At 42.7% G+C, this 19,532-nt stretch overlaps 1 protein-coding gene across 4 annotated transcripts in view; it reads right to left on the bottom strand.

Annotated features, from left to right (window-relative positions):
• LRP1B (LDL receptor related protein 1B) overlaps positions 1-19,532 on the bottom strand; it is a 1,445,580-nt gene that overhangs the window by 96,810 nt on the left and 1,329,238 nt on the right. For all 4 annotated transcript variants that reach the window (XM_083153866.1, XM_083153869.1, XM_083153867.1 and 1 more), the window contains 3 exons: positions 14,885-15,007; positions 9,088-9,210; positions 8,706-8,840 (listed from right to left, as the gene is read on the bottom strand). In XM_083153866.1, coding sequence (XP_083009992.1) covers positions 8,706-8,840; positions 9,088-9,210; positions 14,885-15,007 — 381 coding nt within the window. The remainder of the gene's footprint in view (positions 1-8,705; positions 8,841-9,087; positions 9,211-14,884; positions 15,008-19,532) is intronic.

Here is a 19,532-nt window from a genome sequence, read left to right as displayed (position 1 = left end):
ACTCAGGTAAGGGGGGGGGATGTGCATCATTGCGGGGTGGTGTGGGGCGGCATGGGTCGCGGTAAGAAGCCCATAGGCTTCTATGGGGTATCATCAGCTTTTCCGGTAACCCAGCGGTAGGGCTTTAGTGCATCCCAAAATGCAGTAAAAACACAGACGACAGGGTTTTTGCATTAGTGCATCCCCTCTTGGTATATATGGATAAGTACGGTTGTAGCTCGACCGAGCCAGCCTTCTCTGGATAGCCATGGTGAGCCAAGGCATATTGTTCTCAGCTGCAATACAATACATAGAACACTAGAGTAGGGGATTAGCAGAGGATTAAATCCGACAACTCTGGCTCACTTAATCCTATTAAGGGGCTAGATGAGGATGGCTCCATCTGTATGAAGATTATTTTATAAAACAAATTTCTGTTTGTGGAACTAGTGAGAATAATTAAAAAATAAGATTAAAAAAAGTACCCACTACCACTTACTCTGTAACCGGTCTACCCCTATAAAAGTGCTATATTATTTATTTGATATAAACATACTTTTTGTATTTTTCATTTATTTTAGTTGGAACATTTGGCTTTAAAGAGCATTCTAAAAGAATGGCTGTAACTTACTTTAGCCTGAAAATGAGTATATTTTATACTAATAACATATGTTCTTATATCAGTCTCTTTTCACAGTACATAAATACAGGGCTAAAAGGATAAATTGTGAGCAATTCAATGTTCATCTGTTCAACTGTGCTTTAATATACAAAATAAGCACTGGGCCTGATGCTGAATTGTAAGGAACTGCATAGCCGCAAGGAAGCACAAAATGCAAATATGTAACAGCATGCGGGATAAGCTCACAAACAGATGTACTATAACTCAGCATCCGACTGCACATATCTAAGGTGGGTGAATTGCGGTGTGCATTATTATTATTGGTAATGATTAACATATTCATATATAGTATATTCTGTTGTAATAGCAGCTAATTATTTAGATTAGCAGCATAGAGTCCATCACAACCATTTGATGTCCAACAACAGCATCAATGCTGTGACACTTCATCCCAACAAGGAGAAATCTGCTATGTTTATGGTGGAGTATATTTGAGCCGTTCCCTGCTAGCCTTCTCTGGATAGCCATGGTGAGCCAAGGCCTATTGTTCTCAGCTGCAATACAAGACTTAGAACAATACAGTAGGGCATTAGCATAGGATTAAGTTTGACAGCTCTCGCTCACTTAAGGGGTGTTCAATCGAGTCCCGTTCTCAGTCTGCTCGACCAAGAAATCGCAGGCGGGATTCAATGTCCCGCCTGCAGCGGGATGAGATGGGGGCGTGGCTGCGAGCTGCGGCTGGGAAGAGGTGAGCTGCAGCCTGGAGCTCTTCACTTAACAGCCGTTCTCGGCAGAATGAGCCCGACTGCTTGTGAATCGGGTTCATTCTGCGAGATCCCCTGTTCAATGCTGTCGGGGAAGACAGCATTGAATAGGGCCCCGCAGGAGAGATGGCTGCGGGAGATTGAATACAGCCCTTAATCCTATTAAAGGGCCAGATGAGCATGGCTCTATCTGTAGTCTGTATTGGCCTTTGGCCTCTGATGTAAATAAGCCAATGTATGTATTGGTCAACATTATTTCGGAACTATGGAACACGTATCATTTTGGTTTATCTGACTCTGTGCCTATTTGTGTTGAAAATATGTAAAGGAAAATAGCAATCTGTTTCTGTAAATCGGTTATGTGTGTTATGGGTTAAAAGTCTGGCTTTATTTTAGTATGGTTAATATCTATAAATATTAGATGATTATATGCCAATTTGCAGGTGTCCCGTGATAATGGGGCTTGAGTGAGTGAGACCTTTATGTGTGGCACTAAATGTACCTAATTGCCAGGCATTGTCTCTCTGAGGACCTTTGTCAATTTCTCCCTGTTTAAGTTGAGTAATAGGAAGGGTTGTTGGTCTATTGAACAATTATAGGGGGTAGTAGGGACTAAAGGAGGCACAGGGCTAAAATGGGTAAAACAAATCTCTAAATTATTCTGCAGCCAAAGGCAGGAAAAGTATTACTGTAGTTCCTTACATGATTAACTCAAAAGAATTTCAGTGATATGAATGAAAATTAGGTACTCTTTACTTAGTTGGGCGCCCGTCGCGGTCATCGCGGGTACATTTATGTCTGGCCGCGACGCGACCGACGCGATGCCCGCGATTTCCCATTGAAACCCATGTTAAACATGGAAATCGTGTCGGTCGCGTCGCGGCCGGCCATAAATGTACCCGCGATGCCCGCGACGCGATGCTCCCGATTTACCATAGGAATCAATGTTAAAAGGCGCGATGGACCCGATTTTACTGTTAAATGGCTCAATGGACCCGATTTGGCCATAGGAATCAATGTTAAATGGGCCACAGAGCCCATTAACCCTTAAATGTCCCCCCAAATTTTTAACGCCACCCCACGATCCACGCCAACCCGAAGCGTGGCGAGCGCAGCGAGCCCGCGAGGGGCGGCGGTACGCGTCCTCCGACCTTTTCATGCCCTACTATCCACTAGGGCGTGGAGTGAGAATATAATAGTGTGGCGAGCGCAGCGAGCCACCGAGCCCGAAGCGTGGCGAGCGCAGCGAGCCCCGCGAGGGGACGCGGATACCTTCACAGTTATACGCGTCCCCTCGCGGGCTTCACAGGTGTCCGTGGCGACGCCGACACCTGTGAAGCCCGCGAGGGGACGCGTCTACCTGTGAAGGTATCCGCGTCCCCTCGCGGGGCTCGCTGCGCTCGCCACGCTTCGGGCTCGGTGGCTCGCTGCGCTCGCCACACTATTCTATTCTCACTCCACGCCCTAGTGGATAGTAGGGCATGAAAAGGTCGGAGGACGCGTACCGCCGCCCCTCACGGGCTCGCTGCGCTCGCCACGCTTCGGGTTGGCGTGGATCGTGGGGTGGCGTTAAAAATTGGGGGGGACATTTAAGGGTTAATTGTGCCTATTTGGGCTCTGTGGCCCATTTAACATTGATTCCTATGGCCAAATCGGGTCCATTGAGGCATTTAACAGTAAAATCGCGGTCAATCAGCCTTTTTAACATTGTTCCCTATGGAAAAATCACGGTCATCGCGGGCATCGCGGGCATCCCGATTTACCCGCGATGCCCGCGATGACCGCGATTTTTACCCCCGACGACCGCGATTTCAATCGCTGGCGCCCATCTAGGTAAAGAGTACCGAAAATTATTCAGACCTGCAAACGATAAATGGTCTCCCCTGGACTACATTATGGGGCCGATTCAGACCTGCTCAGCCAGGTCCGAATTCAAATGCTAGCCGATGGTCTGGCCACTGCACCTGCGCATTTTCCGTAAGGCGTAGGTGAAGGGCCCAGCTGCCCAAACTTGTGGGTTTGCAACACGCTTACAGCCTGAGCGAGATGTGGGGCATGCCAGGGTGGACTCCAGGTGTTTTATGGGCCTGCCAACAAATCGGGTGTGCCCATAGAAACACTGGGAGTGCCCGGCAGAATTAGCCACTCATTTGCCTGCTACGGTTGAGCACCTGATGTCAGCGCCCCCCTAAATTGCTTAAATTCTTGTAGCTACCTTGTGACTTATTCGGCCACTGTGAACAGCAGGGACAGCAGGAGAAACTATTTGATGGCACTTGCGAATAAATATGTACCCATACACATCCGTTCATATCCCTGCCCAGGTTGGGGGGGGGGTGCATTCGGTGGGGCGATATTAACCTGCTAGTTGGGCTCCTAAAACACACAGCCAAGCGAGTAGGTCTGAATCAGGCCCTTAAAGGTCTCGTAAAATGCAGAGAAAGGGGGGTGTCATAGCAACTGAAGGCTAGGTTCTTTAACAAATCAACATTTTTGGACGTCAACTTTCCCATTAATCATGCAATGGCATTTGTTAATGGAATCATTGTTATCTTATAGGTCAATTCTGGGAGAAATCTAAAAATATATTTTTGTTAGCAACAGTTTTAACCAGCCCACTCTCGTTTGGCACAAAGCCGACTACTGATAAGTATTTACTCTTGGAAATACTGGAGAATGGCAGCTCTGCTGGATGTTATATTGGCAAACGCTGTACAACTGTAAGATACGTTCTCTCAAATAAAGAATTTATGTTTCCTACAGTATTTCACTTTTGAATACATTTTTTACAGTTAAGGTATGCCCTTTCAGACCAGGATAAGTGAGAAATCTAGAGGTTTCCACAACTAAAGACTTCTGCTCAATAGACAGTACCCCATCACTACAGTTCCTACAGAAGAAACTGGCCATGGGAGTTGGACTTACATAGGTCAGATTTACAATTAGAGATGTACATAAATATATATATATATATATATATATATATATATATATATTGCAGAGCACATTGCAGAGCGCATCAAAGGCTGCATACGCGTCCTCCCGACTTTTTCATACCCCCAATATCCACGTCGGCGTGGAGTTGATTATATATAGTGTGGCGAGCACAGCGAGCCCCGTGAGGGGATGCGGAATACATGTAAAGTTATACGCGTCTCATCAGGGGGCTCGCTGAGCTCGCCACGCTTCAGGCTTGGTGGCTCATTGCACTCGACACACTATATAAAATCAACTCCACGCCGATGTGGATATTGGGGGTATAAAAAAGTCAGGAGGATGCGTAACCCATCCACTCGCCACGCTTCGGGTGACGTGAATAGTAGGGGTGTGAAAAATACAATTGCATCACATATACATATACAATGTGGGTTTTGTTGCATCACATATACATATACAGAGGGGGCTTTAGTGGTAAATCACAACGCACAGAAAATCGCATGCGATTTCATGCGATTTTTTTGTGCCATGCGATGCGGTGCGATGCGACAGGGTGCAGTGAATAAATTAACTAGTGAGATGGCATCGCATTCATCGCATGCCACGAAAACGTGCCATGCGATGCGATTTCACTACGCAGAATAGCCCACTAAGAAAGTAGCATATTGGTAATACACAAGAACCAAAAAGAACAATACTGATGCACATTCTAGGTGCTAAGAACACTGATAGTAAAAATAATTTTAATAAACTCTTACAATTAACATGGAGTATAATTGCATCCAGGTGAACTTCAGTAGATGGGTCCCTAACATTTATAAAACTAACACATTATATAAATTTATCTAGGTCTTACCTTCAAATAGAGCCCATATTAGGTGTATTAAAATTATTTTTACTATTTTATTTTTTTATCAGTGTTCTTAGCAGTGTGCATTAGTATTGTTCTTTTTTCCTCTATGGTACTAGAAGCCTTAACTTAGTAGCACTTCTCATTATGTTTAAAAATATGGTGTGCAGTCCAGTATCCCCATCTTTCCCCAATATTTGTGTATTAATTGAACATTTGAAGGTAAGGCACCTTCATTCTGGCACCCCTCCCATCTACCCTCAGGTGTTTTAATTAGCAAAGGTTCCTAAATTGCTGACTACATGTTAATATGGGCTCTATTTGAAGGTAAGACCTAGATAAATTTACATAATGTGTTAGTATTAGAAATGTTAGAGACCCATCTAATGAAGTTCACCTGGATGCGGTGGATGGGCCCACATATTTGCGCAAATGTGTGCTAAGATTTTCAATTATACGCCATGTTAATTGTAAGAATTAAAATTGTGAAATTTCGCCGTGTGCAGCGAATCCTGTTTAGGATTGGCTGCACACTCGCTGTGTTCCGGAGGGCTGGCTGCCACTCGCTCTCTCCATATTCAATATCGGAGGGGCGAGTTGCCCCTCGCGGCGAATCTTAACCCCTGCAGCGGACGAGCGTCCGCGGCAGGGAGCCGTGGGACATTGGCAGGCAGGGAGATTGAAGTCTCCCTGCCTGCCCCAGAACGTATGTGGGGGAGAGGTGGGCTCCCCGGGACCCAGGCAGCACAAGCTGCCCCCCCCCCCCAGAGCCAGCAGGGGACCGGGTATATTCACTGCACCCGATCATGCATATGTAATGATCGGGTGCAGTGAATATATGAATATCTAATGAGCGGCTTGGCTCCCGGCCCCCTGCTGGCTGCTCTGTGTAAAAACATAAATAAAAAAAATATTTTTTTTTCAATTAAAATATATATTCATGTGCTATAAGCACATGAATAAAAATAGCATGCCCCTTCTCAGAATAAAATTTTCTGATTTTTTTGACACCAAAATTAAAACAAAAAATCTTTTATTTTAATAGTTCACATTCCACTTCTCCATGAAAAGATGGAGAATTGCTACACGGAGAGACACGGCGAAAATCACTCTGAAAGACGGCGAGAAGTGCACATTGAATAGGGTTGCTCGCTTTTTGAGAGCAAAAGTCTCCGTCCAACGCGAGAAAAGCACAAACTTGCCATAAAACACGGCAAATTTTTCACATTGAATAGTGCCCAAAGAAAGCAAGCCTCAGGAATATGACATGTGGCAGACTATATTTGTTGACTTATATATTATATATTGAGAGAAGTTATAAATGTTTGCTTGGTATGGTTGAATTCAGTCACTCATAATATTAATCTAACGTTGCTGAGAAGTACTTTGTGATGACTGAATTTCAGCAGCCCAATCTGTGGTTTGCTGGTCCTTGGTGTCACAAAATTAAAAAATCAATTATACTAATAATTTACTATGTATGGGTATTACACCAAGGTGAACCTCAAATGTACTACTGATTAGAAGCCATAAAATGATATGCTTAATGTCCTACTGATGAATCTACATAAGACCAGCACAGATGTATTTTTACATTTTATTTAATGAAAAAATAAGAAAAGTTTTAATAAAAATGTTTGTGCTAGACAAAAATGAAATTTAGTTTTTACAATATAATTTGGTTCCTTATATTTGTATAATTGCTTGGACTGTTTGGTTGTAGTGTGAATTGAAAAGCAATATATTTCAATTTAATTAAGTTTGGCTAAGCATGGAATTAACTCCCTCTCTGCTTACAGACTTACAGACATTATTTGTATTATTCCTTGTCTCATTAACTTTATACCTGCGTCTCCTGCATTTTAAACAGGTATTTTATATATGTGTCTTCCAAGTCTGGTCTTTGGTGTTTCTGTCCTACTCATATTGACATATATCAATAAGACCGGACATGATCTGGGGACAACTTGCTTCAAAATCGGAAACCCTTATTCTTTTGGTCAAGGTGATTTGAGAACATCCTCGGTTACACATACAGATCTGTACTATATAGTCAATACAGCCCTGTCTATCTGGCTTCGATTTGTTTTGTGCGGGAGCGTGCATCGGGATTGCAAGGTTAAAAAACCTGTGGGATCTGCTTGCGATCCCAGTGCAATTTTGACTAGTTAAAATTGTATGCTGAATTGTACCGTGTGTACACACCATTACTCTTACATTGTCTTACAGGACTAAGCCTTATGGAACCATTAACCCCAAACCTGAAATCTTCACATATGAGTAAAGATATTGTGTGGGCTTGCCTAACATTACACTGTACTGATGTTAAAAATTTAGATACTCCCAATCTTACAGATAACTAAAGCTTGTTCCACTTATTTTGTACATTATTCTGAAGGAATCAAAACAGGTCCAAAAAACTAATTCTACAAACATTTGGGTTACTTTTGCATCACTGATCTTGCTGCTGTGTAGAATACAAATAACACATACAGTGCATATATGCTCAGCAAGTTTATAAAGCTTTCACTCACACTACACCTGTTCAATTAAAGACATATTTAAAATAAAAACCTTCAGTAGAAGAGTGGAGTGAAAGAAATCATGGTGGACATATTTAGCTGGTAAGTAAAGTATAAATACAATTATTACATACAATATATTCAGCACAGTAATACATAACATTTCAGATGCTGTATGTAATTGTGAAATACTGTAGCAGCTTTACTTCTACTGAAAGATTTTGGTAAATAGGAATGTGTTAAAATGAGAGTTTTATTTTAGATGTGATGGTGCTAAGGCCAATCCGATACTATCTATTATCTTCTAGAAAATACTAAATAAATAAGTAATTTCTGCTTGGTTGCCCACAGCAACATCCCATGTGAAATACAACTCCCATCTTAGTAAATGTCCCCCTTCCCCTGACCCTGGTGGATTTCACACAAGGAACATGAGGCATGTGCCTAAGGGCGTCACTTGCTTAGGAGCAGCACAACAGGCTCCACTACATGAGATCCATACTAGGCAAGGTGAGGTGGCACAATATTTATAGTTAGGTGCCTGCCCCTTAAATCCACCCATGCCCTGGCACTAAAGATGACATATACAATAAAACTAACTTTAAAACCTGATACTGTATACTCTGTATATATGATACAGACACAAATGTCTGTATATATGATTTTTGCATTGGAACAACTGATATACTGTAGAACAGTGGTTCTCAAACTCGGTCCTCAGGACCCCACACAGTTCACGTTTTCCAGGTCACCCGACAGGTGCACTCATTACTGACTGACACATTCTAAAAGATCCACATGTGGAGCTAATTATTTCACTTGATTCTTTGAGGAGACCTGCAAAACATGTACTGTGTCGGGTCCTGAGGACCGACTTTGAGAACCTGTGCTGTAGAAAAAGCAGCCTGGCACCACCGACATTTTAATTTACCAGACCAGTAAAATGTCAACCCTAATGACAAACTATGGGGATCATTGCTAAACAAGATGGCTGTCATGTTACAAAGAGTCATTAAAAGCAGAAAACATACCTGTTTTGCAGCCTCGCTCATCACTTCCGTCACCACAGTCATCAAACTGGTCACACTGTAGATTGGATGATATGCATTTTTTACTGTTGCAGGTAAATTCATCCTTCTTGCAAGGTTTCACTTTCTGCCTCATTCCTACCACATTTTACATAAACAAAATAAATCACAATTAGCACTGCACACTCATTAAAATGCATCCAGCATGCAAAGCCACTGACCAAGAATCAGAAAGGTTTCTCATGCGTTTCAAATATAATTGTTTCAGAGCTTAATTTATAGCACACATAAACTTTCAATTAAGGTCAATTATGTTTTTCACCGAAGGTTCCTCTCAAATTACATTAATTTAGTCCCTGAACTGCATAGGGTAAATTTCACATACCACAGTGAGCCTCATCAGAGTGATCACCGCATTCATCCAGCTCATTGCAAATCTGTTCCGTCCTTAGGCACACACGGTTATTATGACACCGGAAAGGCCTTGTTGGTGGGCATGTAAATTTGACTTAGAAAAAAAAAAAATGCACATATACAAATATGATTATTATTTATTACTGACAAAATGGGAAAACATTGAATAACGTAGTATTTATTTGTTATATGAACAGTCCCTAGTTTAATACATTGGCCCTTGTCCAATTATAGCATGGTCCCAGGTTAAAGCTCTGAAAAACGAGATTACGGATAATCTATAACCATGGCATTTATTTTATTTCTAGTACAGTTTTTATAGCAACCTATTTGTTTTACACAAAGAGTAACCTTCCTTCAAGGCAGCCATTTTGTGGTATGGAAAAATATTAATTTATTTCCAGCCTATCAAGTGATTTGAAACCTTGACATTATTTTGTACTACATGTTAAGTACGTATAGGTTGAATCTCCCATACCCAAACTGCTGGGTACCAGAATCATCCTGAATTTAGAATATTTTCATACCTATAAAGATATGGGCATATCAGCCGTGGCACTCAACATCTCTTAGTGAAGGGGTGGACAATAAGCGGCCCTCGAGCTGTTGATAAACTACACATCCCAGCATGCCTTGCATTGTTTTCAGCATGGCCAAATAGCAAACCTAAGGCAAGGCATGCTAGGATGTGTAGTTCATCAACAGCTGGAGGCCTGCTTACTGCCCACTCCTGTCTTAGTGACTTGTACCTCTAAGATCAACTATTTACTGTTGATCAACAGTCAATCTACCATTGGTTTATGGCTTTTATCAGAGTGGTTAGGTCCTTGTCAGATACACCTCTTATAAATTAGACAGAAAAGAACTGAAAGAGAAATAAGTTTTTTTGAACAATTTATAAGAAGTGTATCTGACAAGGACCTAACCACTCTGATAAAAACCGTAAGAGACTGGTAGCTAGACTGTAATTGCTTTGGTTGTAATACCACAACTCGGGGGCACCATTTCCATGTGTATACAGTATACAGTATATACCTGACCTGTTAGCATTTTGGTGTAGTGGTGATGTATACTAGTAATGGAGGTAAGCCAGGTTACCCACTGCACAAGAGAGGAAAGGTAGGGATAGCAGATCCACCAGTAGTAACTAGATTTCAGATGGCCTGTCATGTGACAGATCGATCTGTCAAGATTCGATCCAAGTGACCTGTAGTGATCTCTCCAATGATGTCACCAGATCAGAGATCTCCAGGTATGTGACCTGCTGCAATAAAGGCTGTGTGTGTCTGCCGCTCTAAGCTTATGTTAGTAAATTGGCCCTCAGAAGTTGCAGTGTGACTGTAGCTGTTTGCAGGTTGCAGGGTACAAATGGTGATAATCTTAACAGATGCATAAGTCACATGTCATGACACCCAAAACCATAAGTTTTTGAGAATCTTTTAGTTTTCTGAATAATTAATATGGGAATCTCAACTTGTATTAAGGGCCTGATTCATGTTGACTCACAGTTTTGTGAGCTTGGCCCCATCCTGATGTTTTGGGACTGTGCATGCTCTATTATGCGCTTGTGCAACCCCCCTTTGCAAGTGGCCTTGGTGACTTGCATAGTCTCAGAGGTATTCGCAAGCATTGGGGCGGGCTGGGGGCGGATGGGATGCAGGCGCATGGTGATGGCCAGTGTTTACTGGGCATGCTCACAAAAACTATGGGTGAGCCCAGAAAAATGCTGGGCGTACCCATAAGAATGCTGGCAGGCCAATGCCTGCCGGGCACAGGTGGCTGATGTGACATGATGTCAGCACCTGCCCCGTTCTCGGAGCCGCACGCCGTAATTATAGGTCAGTCAAGACTGATTTATATTCGCCAACCATCAACCAATTTTTGACCCATGCGCTCCCGTCCACCATTCGCATTGCGGCGGGAATGATCACATGGTGGCGGGGTGCATGCATTCACTTGCTCGGCGGGTGGTGTTAGAAGGTTTGCTAAGCAGCGACTCTTTGCTGCTCAATGAGACTTAGTAAATCAAGGCCTAAGTATTTTATTCACTTAAATTTAGGCAATATTTGCTCCTTGTAAATTAATAGTTGGCAATCATAAATTGTAATCATTGTCCTAGCCCAGGAAATGGCTGCCTCCAATGTACAGTATATAGGCAGAAAATTCCCTTTAATTATTTGGGTTGTTCCACCTATGGTATGAAGGTGGAGAACATTTTACTAATATAAGCACAATGCAAATGCATCATTCTCTCTGCATTCCTTACTCTCATACCTTATGTGTTTACTCTTATATGCAAATGCTATGGCAGGTACAGTATATTGCTACATGATCTGGCATGCCAATCACATTTTAAAGTTGCTGGGTTGGCTCCATTTCTCTCAGTAAGACGTGCTCTATCAATAAAAACGATAAATGCCAATTTTCAAATGTGTCACTTAAGTTTGCATTATGGTACAGTATATGAAAGTGTCTAGTAAAAAAATCTCTAAAAATAATAAGCTGAATTGTAAAGCAAGCTGGGTCACTGGTCTTCCCAAAATTTAGCTCTACATCCGCAGTAGTATAAAGTCTACATAAAATAAAACTTTAGGAACAAATAGGTGATTTAAATAAATGATCTGAGCACATTTTGATTAGCAGATCTTAATTCATGTCATTTGTTCCGGTGTATTGTTCCATCACAAATCTAAATAGATAATTAAAATTTTAGCACATTTGAATGCTCATTGCAAATCGTTGCATGTCAGTGTGGCTCATAAATAATGTAAAACAAAAGAAAATTGTTAAATGCACTAATGTAATTCAATGAAGTACAAATTCTAATTTACCAACTAAATTACAGATGCATGGAAATAGTATGAATACTGTACTAAGGACTGTACTAAGGACAAATAGTTAAGTATAGCAATGTACAGCAGCACCTACATTTTAACACATCAAGTGTTGTATGTTCTATTACAAATTATATATTAAAGACATCACATAGGATCCTCGTAGGTGGAGACATGCAAATTAAGTTACATTTGGATAGAGATCTGCTCTGAAATGTTGGCACCTTAGTAAATTTGACTGCTTCAGAATAAATATATATAAATATATATATAAGGTTTGGAGTTTGTACGGCACTCACAGATATGGGGATAATGCGTCTAGGTGCCTTCCTGAAATAGATGCAAATAGACTGGTATCCTGGGTCCTTGGCAGGGTCCCCTGGAAGAAGGCGGCACTCTCATGACTGTATTTCAAAGATTTTTATGGTATTTATAAAGAGCACATAAAAACAAGGCATCTACGTTTCAAGACCCTTCAGGTCTTTTTATCAGGACGTGCGTTTTTGAAAGTGCAATGTGCTTGTGGAAAGCACAAGCACATTGCACTTTCAAAAACGCATGTCCTGATGAAAAGACCTGAAGGGTCTTGAAACGTAGACGCCTTGTTTTTATGTGCACTTTATAAATACCATAAAAATCTTTGAAATACAGTCGTGAGAGTGCCGCCTTCTTCCAGGGGACCCTGCCAAGGACCCAGGATACCAGTCTATTTAAATATATATATATATATATATATATATATATATATATATACATACATACATACATACATACATACATACATACATACATACACACACACACACACAGTACAATGGCTTCACTTTTTGTTAAGAGCAGCACAAAAGTTGCCCAAACCAATGTTGCTATTCTTACCTATAGATCTGTGCTATACAATATATAGACATACATCCAACTAGCCAGTGGCATAGCTTCCATGTGGCAGACCCAGTGGCTGCTGGAGGAGCAAGCGTCAGCGGGGTCTGTGGTGGGCGCCCGGCGCACTGACATGCTGGCTGACTAACCTGCCAGCACAGCTGCTGGAGCCCCCCTCAGTGGACTCACTGCTGCGAGATCAGAGCACAGCTCTGATCAGGCAGAGTTCAGATAGAGCCTCCCCTGCTCCCTAGCTTTGGCACCTTCTCTAGTTCACACACAGGCTGGCCCCGCCCACCAGGCTGAGAGTGGGCTCAAACCAGCCTCCACTTCCCGCTCCTCGTGTGCCTGACTGTCCTGCGGCTGCCCCACCATACTGCCCAGTCTGCTCTGCAGAGGAAGAAACACAGAAGTCAGGTGGCACTTGTGCTTACTGGGGGGGGTGGGGGTGAAAAGGGGGCTATGTATAATGAAGTGTGTACTGGGGCTGACATGGGGGAGGGGAGCAGTGTGTCCTGGAGGTTAACATGGGGGGAGGGGGGCTGTGTGTAATGCAGTGTATCCAGGGCCGGTGCAAGGCACCGGAGCGCCCCAGGCGAGTCGGGGTGGGGGCGCCCCGGTGCCGGGCGGGGGGGGGGGTCTTGGTTGGTACCTGCGTAAAAAAAACTTCTGTCCCCGGCGTCCCTGCTGAGTGCTGGTGTAGGGGTGTCCGTGCCGCCGGGGGAGCCTGCGGCGCTGTTATCGTGTATACGCTTGTCGCGCCCGGCGGGGTCCCTACAGTGCATAGAAAATAACTAGCGCTATGCGCGCGGCGTTATTTTCTATGCACTGTAGGGACCCCGCCGGGCGCGACAAGCGTATACACGATAACAGCGCCGCAGGCTCCCCCGGCGGCACGGACACCCCTACACCAGCACTCAGCAGGGACGCCGGGGACAGAAGTTTTTTTTACGCAGGTACCACAGTGCAGGGGGTGAGGGGCGAACTGCCGCCCTCCAGGTGCCGGCGCCCTAGGCAAATGCCTAGAGCTGCCTAGTGGTGGCGCCGGCCCTGCGTGTATCCTGGGGGGGAACAATGAGGAGGGGAGCTGTGTATAATGCAGTGTGTCCTGGGGGGAGGGGGGCTGTGTATTATGCAGTGTGTACTGGGGGCTAACATGGGGGAGGGGGGCCTTTGTATAATTCAGTGTGTCCTGGAGGGGGGTAACATGGGGAGGGGGGCTGTGTATAATGCAGTGTGTCCTGGGGGGTGTAACATGGGGGAGGGGGGCTGGGGGGTGGCATAGGGATAAATATATATATATATATATATATAGTTTGTACAGAGAGCACTCACCAGTCTTCAAGCTGTATGATGCAAATAAAAACTTTAATACATCACCAGAGTCTCAGGCATACAGTCGACGTTTCGAGCCACGCCGGGCTCTTTGTCAAGACACAAAGATAGCTCGAAACGTCGACTGTATGCCTGAGACTCTGGTGATGTATTAAAGTTTTTATTTGCATCATACTGCTTGAAGACTGGTGAGTGCTCTCTGTACAAACTATATACATTGGCTGTACCCCCATGGACTGTGGCCTGAGTGTGGCACCCCAGCAGTTGTTTTTGGAAGGTTGAGTGTGCCGGTTCTACAAATCTCTCTCTCTCTCTCTCTCTCTCTATATATATATATATATATATATATGTATATAATGTCATGGGGGAAGGGAGGCCACAAACTTTTTGGCAGGGGGAGCAAAGTTTAAAGTTACACCACTGCAGCTAGCACAATCACAGAATAGACAAATTCCCAGAGCCGAAATAACTCAGTTGAATGATTATGGCTTAAATGCAAACCTGCAATCATTGTTTGTGCAATTGTTCTATTTATTTCAATTGACATATAATAAATCCTGATCTGAACAGGATATATAATCTTTTGGGGAACATATATTGCAGTATTGATCTAAAACAGTCCAGTGGCCTTCAACACTCACAGTATGCATCATTAATAAGTAGCAATATGATTAAAGGTGAGTTGTAAGTTGAGGTAGTTGATAAATACTATGAATAACATACCACACATTTCAGGCACTTCATCAGAGTTATCCCCGCAGTCATCTTCCCCATCACAAAGCCATAAACGCAGCTTACAAAGAGTGTTATTGCACAGGAATTCATCAGCTCTGCATATATTTTCCCCTTAAATAAGAGAAGTAATTAGAATTATTTACTCATTGTAAACAACGAACAAAAAAACATAACCATCTACTACCTTAAGTAGAAGAGCCAAGAAATTGTAATTCAAGGAAGGAATATTAAGGAAGAAGTTATTACAAATGGATACAGTCAGATGTACTGTTAAAAAACAAACAAGAAATTATCCATAAAATAACGGCCTGATTCAGAGGAGGACATGACTGCACCTTTGTGAACAGTTTGATTGTAACGTAAAGCTTTTTCCACCAGTTACAGATGTCCCCAGCAGTGCCGGTTTGATGTGTTTATACAACATAAATGCATTTTGTGTTCACACATGGGCCCTCATATTCGCACGGGGGACCAATGGTTGTACTCTGTGCATGTGCATAATAAGTTATGGGCATGTGCAGGGATTCTGTCTAAGTGCCCTTGCCAACCTGCATTGTCGGCGTGGTGCTCTCACAGTCAGGGGGTGGAACCGGGGAGGATGGGGCGGTGGCAGCTATCCGACATGGGAAAGCCCAGCATTTCATGGATGTTCCCATGCAAACGCTGGTCGTTCCCATGTAAATGGCAGCATAACATGGGCGAACGGCTGATATCATATGATGTTAGCTGCCCACCCAGGTCTTCAGCTGAAAACCACAAATATAAGTCAGTCTGCACTGACATATTTGCAAGCCCAGGAGAAATCATTAGACGGTCGCCGACCATTGAATGATTTTTCCGGCTGTGGGCAAATGTGAGGGGATCTGTCTTTGTGACAATTCCCCTCCTATAGTTGTGAGGGGATTTGGAGGTGGGGGGGCGTTCATTTGGCAGAGCTGGCACTCTGGGACTCTGTAAGTTGCGTGCGATCTTCACAGCTTACTGAGTCAACCAGAATCAGGCCCATGGGCCCCACTTCAAGACACCTCATTGAAATAAAATATATTCCGAAATTCAGACTCTTTCTTTTTCCATAATGTTTCTGGTCCCAAGCATTTTGGTCCCCTCACGTTATACTGTTCTTCATTATTGTTTCCATGTTGACCACCTTGTTTGGATTGCAGCAATATTAGCATCAGATAACTTTATTATATTCAGGAGAGATCCTTATAAAAGATCACTAAAGATACACCACATACAGTAGGTATCAAGCCTACAGTATCTTGCAATGGAGGAGTGAGAATAAATTGTCCTGTGAAATTGTCCACAAATGAGCATAATGCGCATCACAGTCAAGGCTAAAAAGTCACTAACTGTTGGCTAACCACAGTAAAATAAAAAGTAAGGTTATCCTTTAAAGTGGGTAACAGACAATTTGGTAGTAGTGTTAAAAGGCAGCTAAACCATTTTTCACTGTCACACTTCCTAATTATTTTGGGGGCTGAAGACTTTTTAAGGGGCACCATTTTATATAAGTCCAGGGAGCCATCAACCCTAGTTTTTCCTCTGCCACCAATGACAAGGTGACATGCCAAAGCATCACTGATCTGAAAAGCGAAGGACAAGAGGAGTGGTCATTTTATACTACACATACATTCCAGAAGCAATTAAAGGTGGTAGGAGCGTGGAGGAGATGAGTTTCACCATTTTACCAGACCACTTTAAGGGCCAGATGTATCAAGCTTCAAAAGTGATAAAGTAAAGAGTGATAAACAAACAGCCAATCAACTGCTACCTGTCATTTTTCAAACTCAGCCTGCAGCATGGCAGGTAGGAGCTAATTGGTTGGCTGTTTATTACTCTCTATTTTATCACTTTTCGAAGCTTGATACATCTGGCCCTTAGTCCTGAATATAAGCACCTTGGTATAATCTGTCAGCAGCTGTTAGGATTTTATCCATACTTTAACTTTAGCTGACATTGATGACTAATTATTCATCCTGCACCGTGAGTTCTCGCCACAATTTCTCTCCAAGTGGTTTCTTTACTAAGATACTGTAGGAGTTCTATTGAAGATGGGGTGTTGCTATGGGCAACCAATCAGATTATAAATATTATCTTCTAAAAGGTGCTAAATAACTAAAGAAATCAATATTGATTGGTTGCTATGGACAACATCCCATCTGCAATAGAACTCCATCTTAGTAACTAAACCCCCTACCATCAAGCAACAAGTCATAATAAGGGATGATTGTAAGTCAAAAAACACAAAGAAAGTGGTAACCTGTGGGGAGGACAAATGGAGCAGCTACTCATTAAGGGCCAGATGTATCAAGCTTCAAAAAGTGATGAAGTGGACAGTGATATACAAGCAGCCAATCAGCTCCTACCTGTTATTTTTCAAACCCAGCCTGTGGTATGGCAGGTAGGAGCTGATTGGCTGGCTGTTTATCACTCTCTATTTTATCACTTTTGAAGCTTGATATATCTGGCCCCAAGAGACATGTAAGAGACCTAATAATGTAGGCAATTGTATAATAAAGAAAAATAAGTATACTAAAATAAGAAAGAGAACATTGACTGAATTAGAATGACTATCCGTACCATCTGAAGTTTGCTGATAAGTTTATTGTTATATTAAAATAAAGAATAAAAAAAAACATTTTCCTGGTGAAGCTGTCAATGTAATGTGAATTGGACGAGACTCTTTCCAAAACAATCTGCTGCTTAAGGCTATAGAATGCAGTAAAAATGTAGTTTATTGCCTGTAGTTCTGCATCTCATACTGTACTTGTTCCCTGTGTGTCCAATGCTCAAACACCTTCCTACACTTCATATCTCTTTCTTCAAGCTACAAGAATACCCACAAGACTGTACAAGAGGGGCGAATGGCTCTTTCAAAGATCTTCCACCAACTCTAATTTTTTTATGGCTTAGTTTTAGTTATGTAAATGCTAACTGCGGCTCAAGTTATAGGAGAGAGCACGGTTTTGAGAACCATGTGCAACTTAATTTACATCCAAAGAGACTGACACTCATCTGTGTAATCACTTTATTATATGGTTATAATTGTTAGCCCCTTTAAAATATTGTCTTTATATTTGGAGAATTAGAATTTTGGGTACTTGTTTCCTAGCACGGCGCCCATCGCATCGCATACCATAAGGCATACGATGGTATGCGATGCGATGTTAGCCGATGTTATACAATTTTAAATTGTATACCATCGAATTGTATGCCATTGTATGCCATATTCAATGGTATACGATTTTAAATTGTAATGGGTGTTTTCAATGTTAAATGTGCCCCCTATAAGATAAATAATTGTATAAGCACCGTAATAGGTGCTTACAATGTTAAAAACACCCCCATGGCACCCGTACTATCAACGCCAACCCGAAGCGTGGCGAGCACAGCGAGGACGCGAGGGGCGGCGGTACGCATCCTCCGACCTTTTCATACCCCCACTATCCATGTCGGCGTGGAGCTGATTATATATAGTGTGGCGAGCGCAGCGAGCCACCGTGCTCGAAGCGCGGCGAGCGCAGCGTGCCCCGCGAGGGGACACGGAATACATGTGAAGTAATGCACGTCCCCTCACGGGGCTCGCTGCGCTCGCCACGTTTCGGGTTCGGTGGGTCGCTGCACTCGCCACACTAAATAAAATCAACTCCACGCCGACGTGGATAGTGGGGGTATGAAAAGGTCGGAGGATGCGTACCACCGCCCCACGCAGACTCGCTGCGCACACCACGCTTCAGGTTGGCGTTGATAGTGGCGGTGGCGTGGGGGTGCATTTAACATTGTAAGCACCTATTAAGGTGCTTATACAATTAAGGTGCTTATACAATTAAAAATCGTATATACAATTTAAAATCGTAACACATTGCATTGTATGCCATTGTATGCCATATACAATTTTAAATTTAATACAATGAATACGACTGAATATCGTGGGCACCGTGCTAGAAAACAAGTACCGAATTTTTCTTTAAACAGCTCTTCATCACTTTTCTAGCTCTCTGATGTGGGCACCTTGGGGCTTTCCACCATGTATGTTGGGGTTCCCAGAATATACAATCAGCTGATTCTGTAAGTTACAATAGCTTGCATACAGATTTCACAACACAGGACAAAACAGAAATGGGAAAGACTGTATTATTCCTGTACAGACTGCCAACAACAAATGTAATAAGCAGACATGTTGGGGGAAATTTACTAAAGGAAATTTGTAGAAAATAGGTGTAAAAATAGGTGTATTTGTATCCAGAAATACCCTTATTTTTGACATTTACTTTCCCGAAAATACGGCAATTCGTATTTGTATTGATGTGGTATCAATACGAATATGAATTGCCGTAATTTTTTCAAAAATAAGTGTATTTCTGGATACAAATACACCTATTTTTACACCTATTTTCTACAAATTTCCTTTAGTAAATTTCCCCCGTTGTGTCTGGAGAGTGTTACAGTGCATACTCCATTATGGCTCCTTTAGGGAGGCTTCGATCCTCACCTAAGATGGCCACCACCTGCAGTTCTGTGCATGCATGAGGCCATTTTGGCACTGTGATACAGAGCCACGATGGGAGATTGATGTATTGCACTTTGCTCAGAGAGACCATGCTAGTTACTGCTATCCGAGATGCTATTGAGA

This window comes from Crinia signifera, chromosome 7, assembly GCF_055691185.1.
Source record: "Crinia signifera chromosome 7, ASM5569118v1, whole genome shotgun sequence".
Taxonomy (NCBI): Eukaryota; Metazoa; Chordata; class Amphibia; order Anura; family Myobatrachidae; genus Crinia; species Crinia signifera.
Note: the sequence above shows the minus strand (reverse complement) of the source record. Positions and strands in the feature narration are given on the sequence as shown.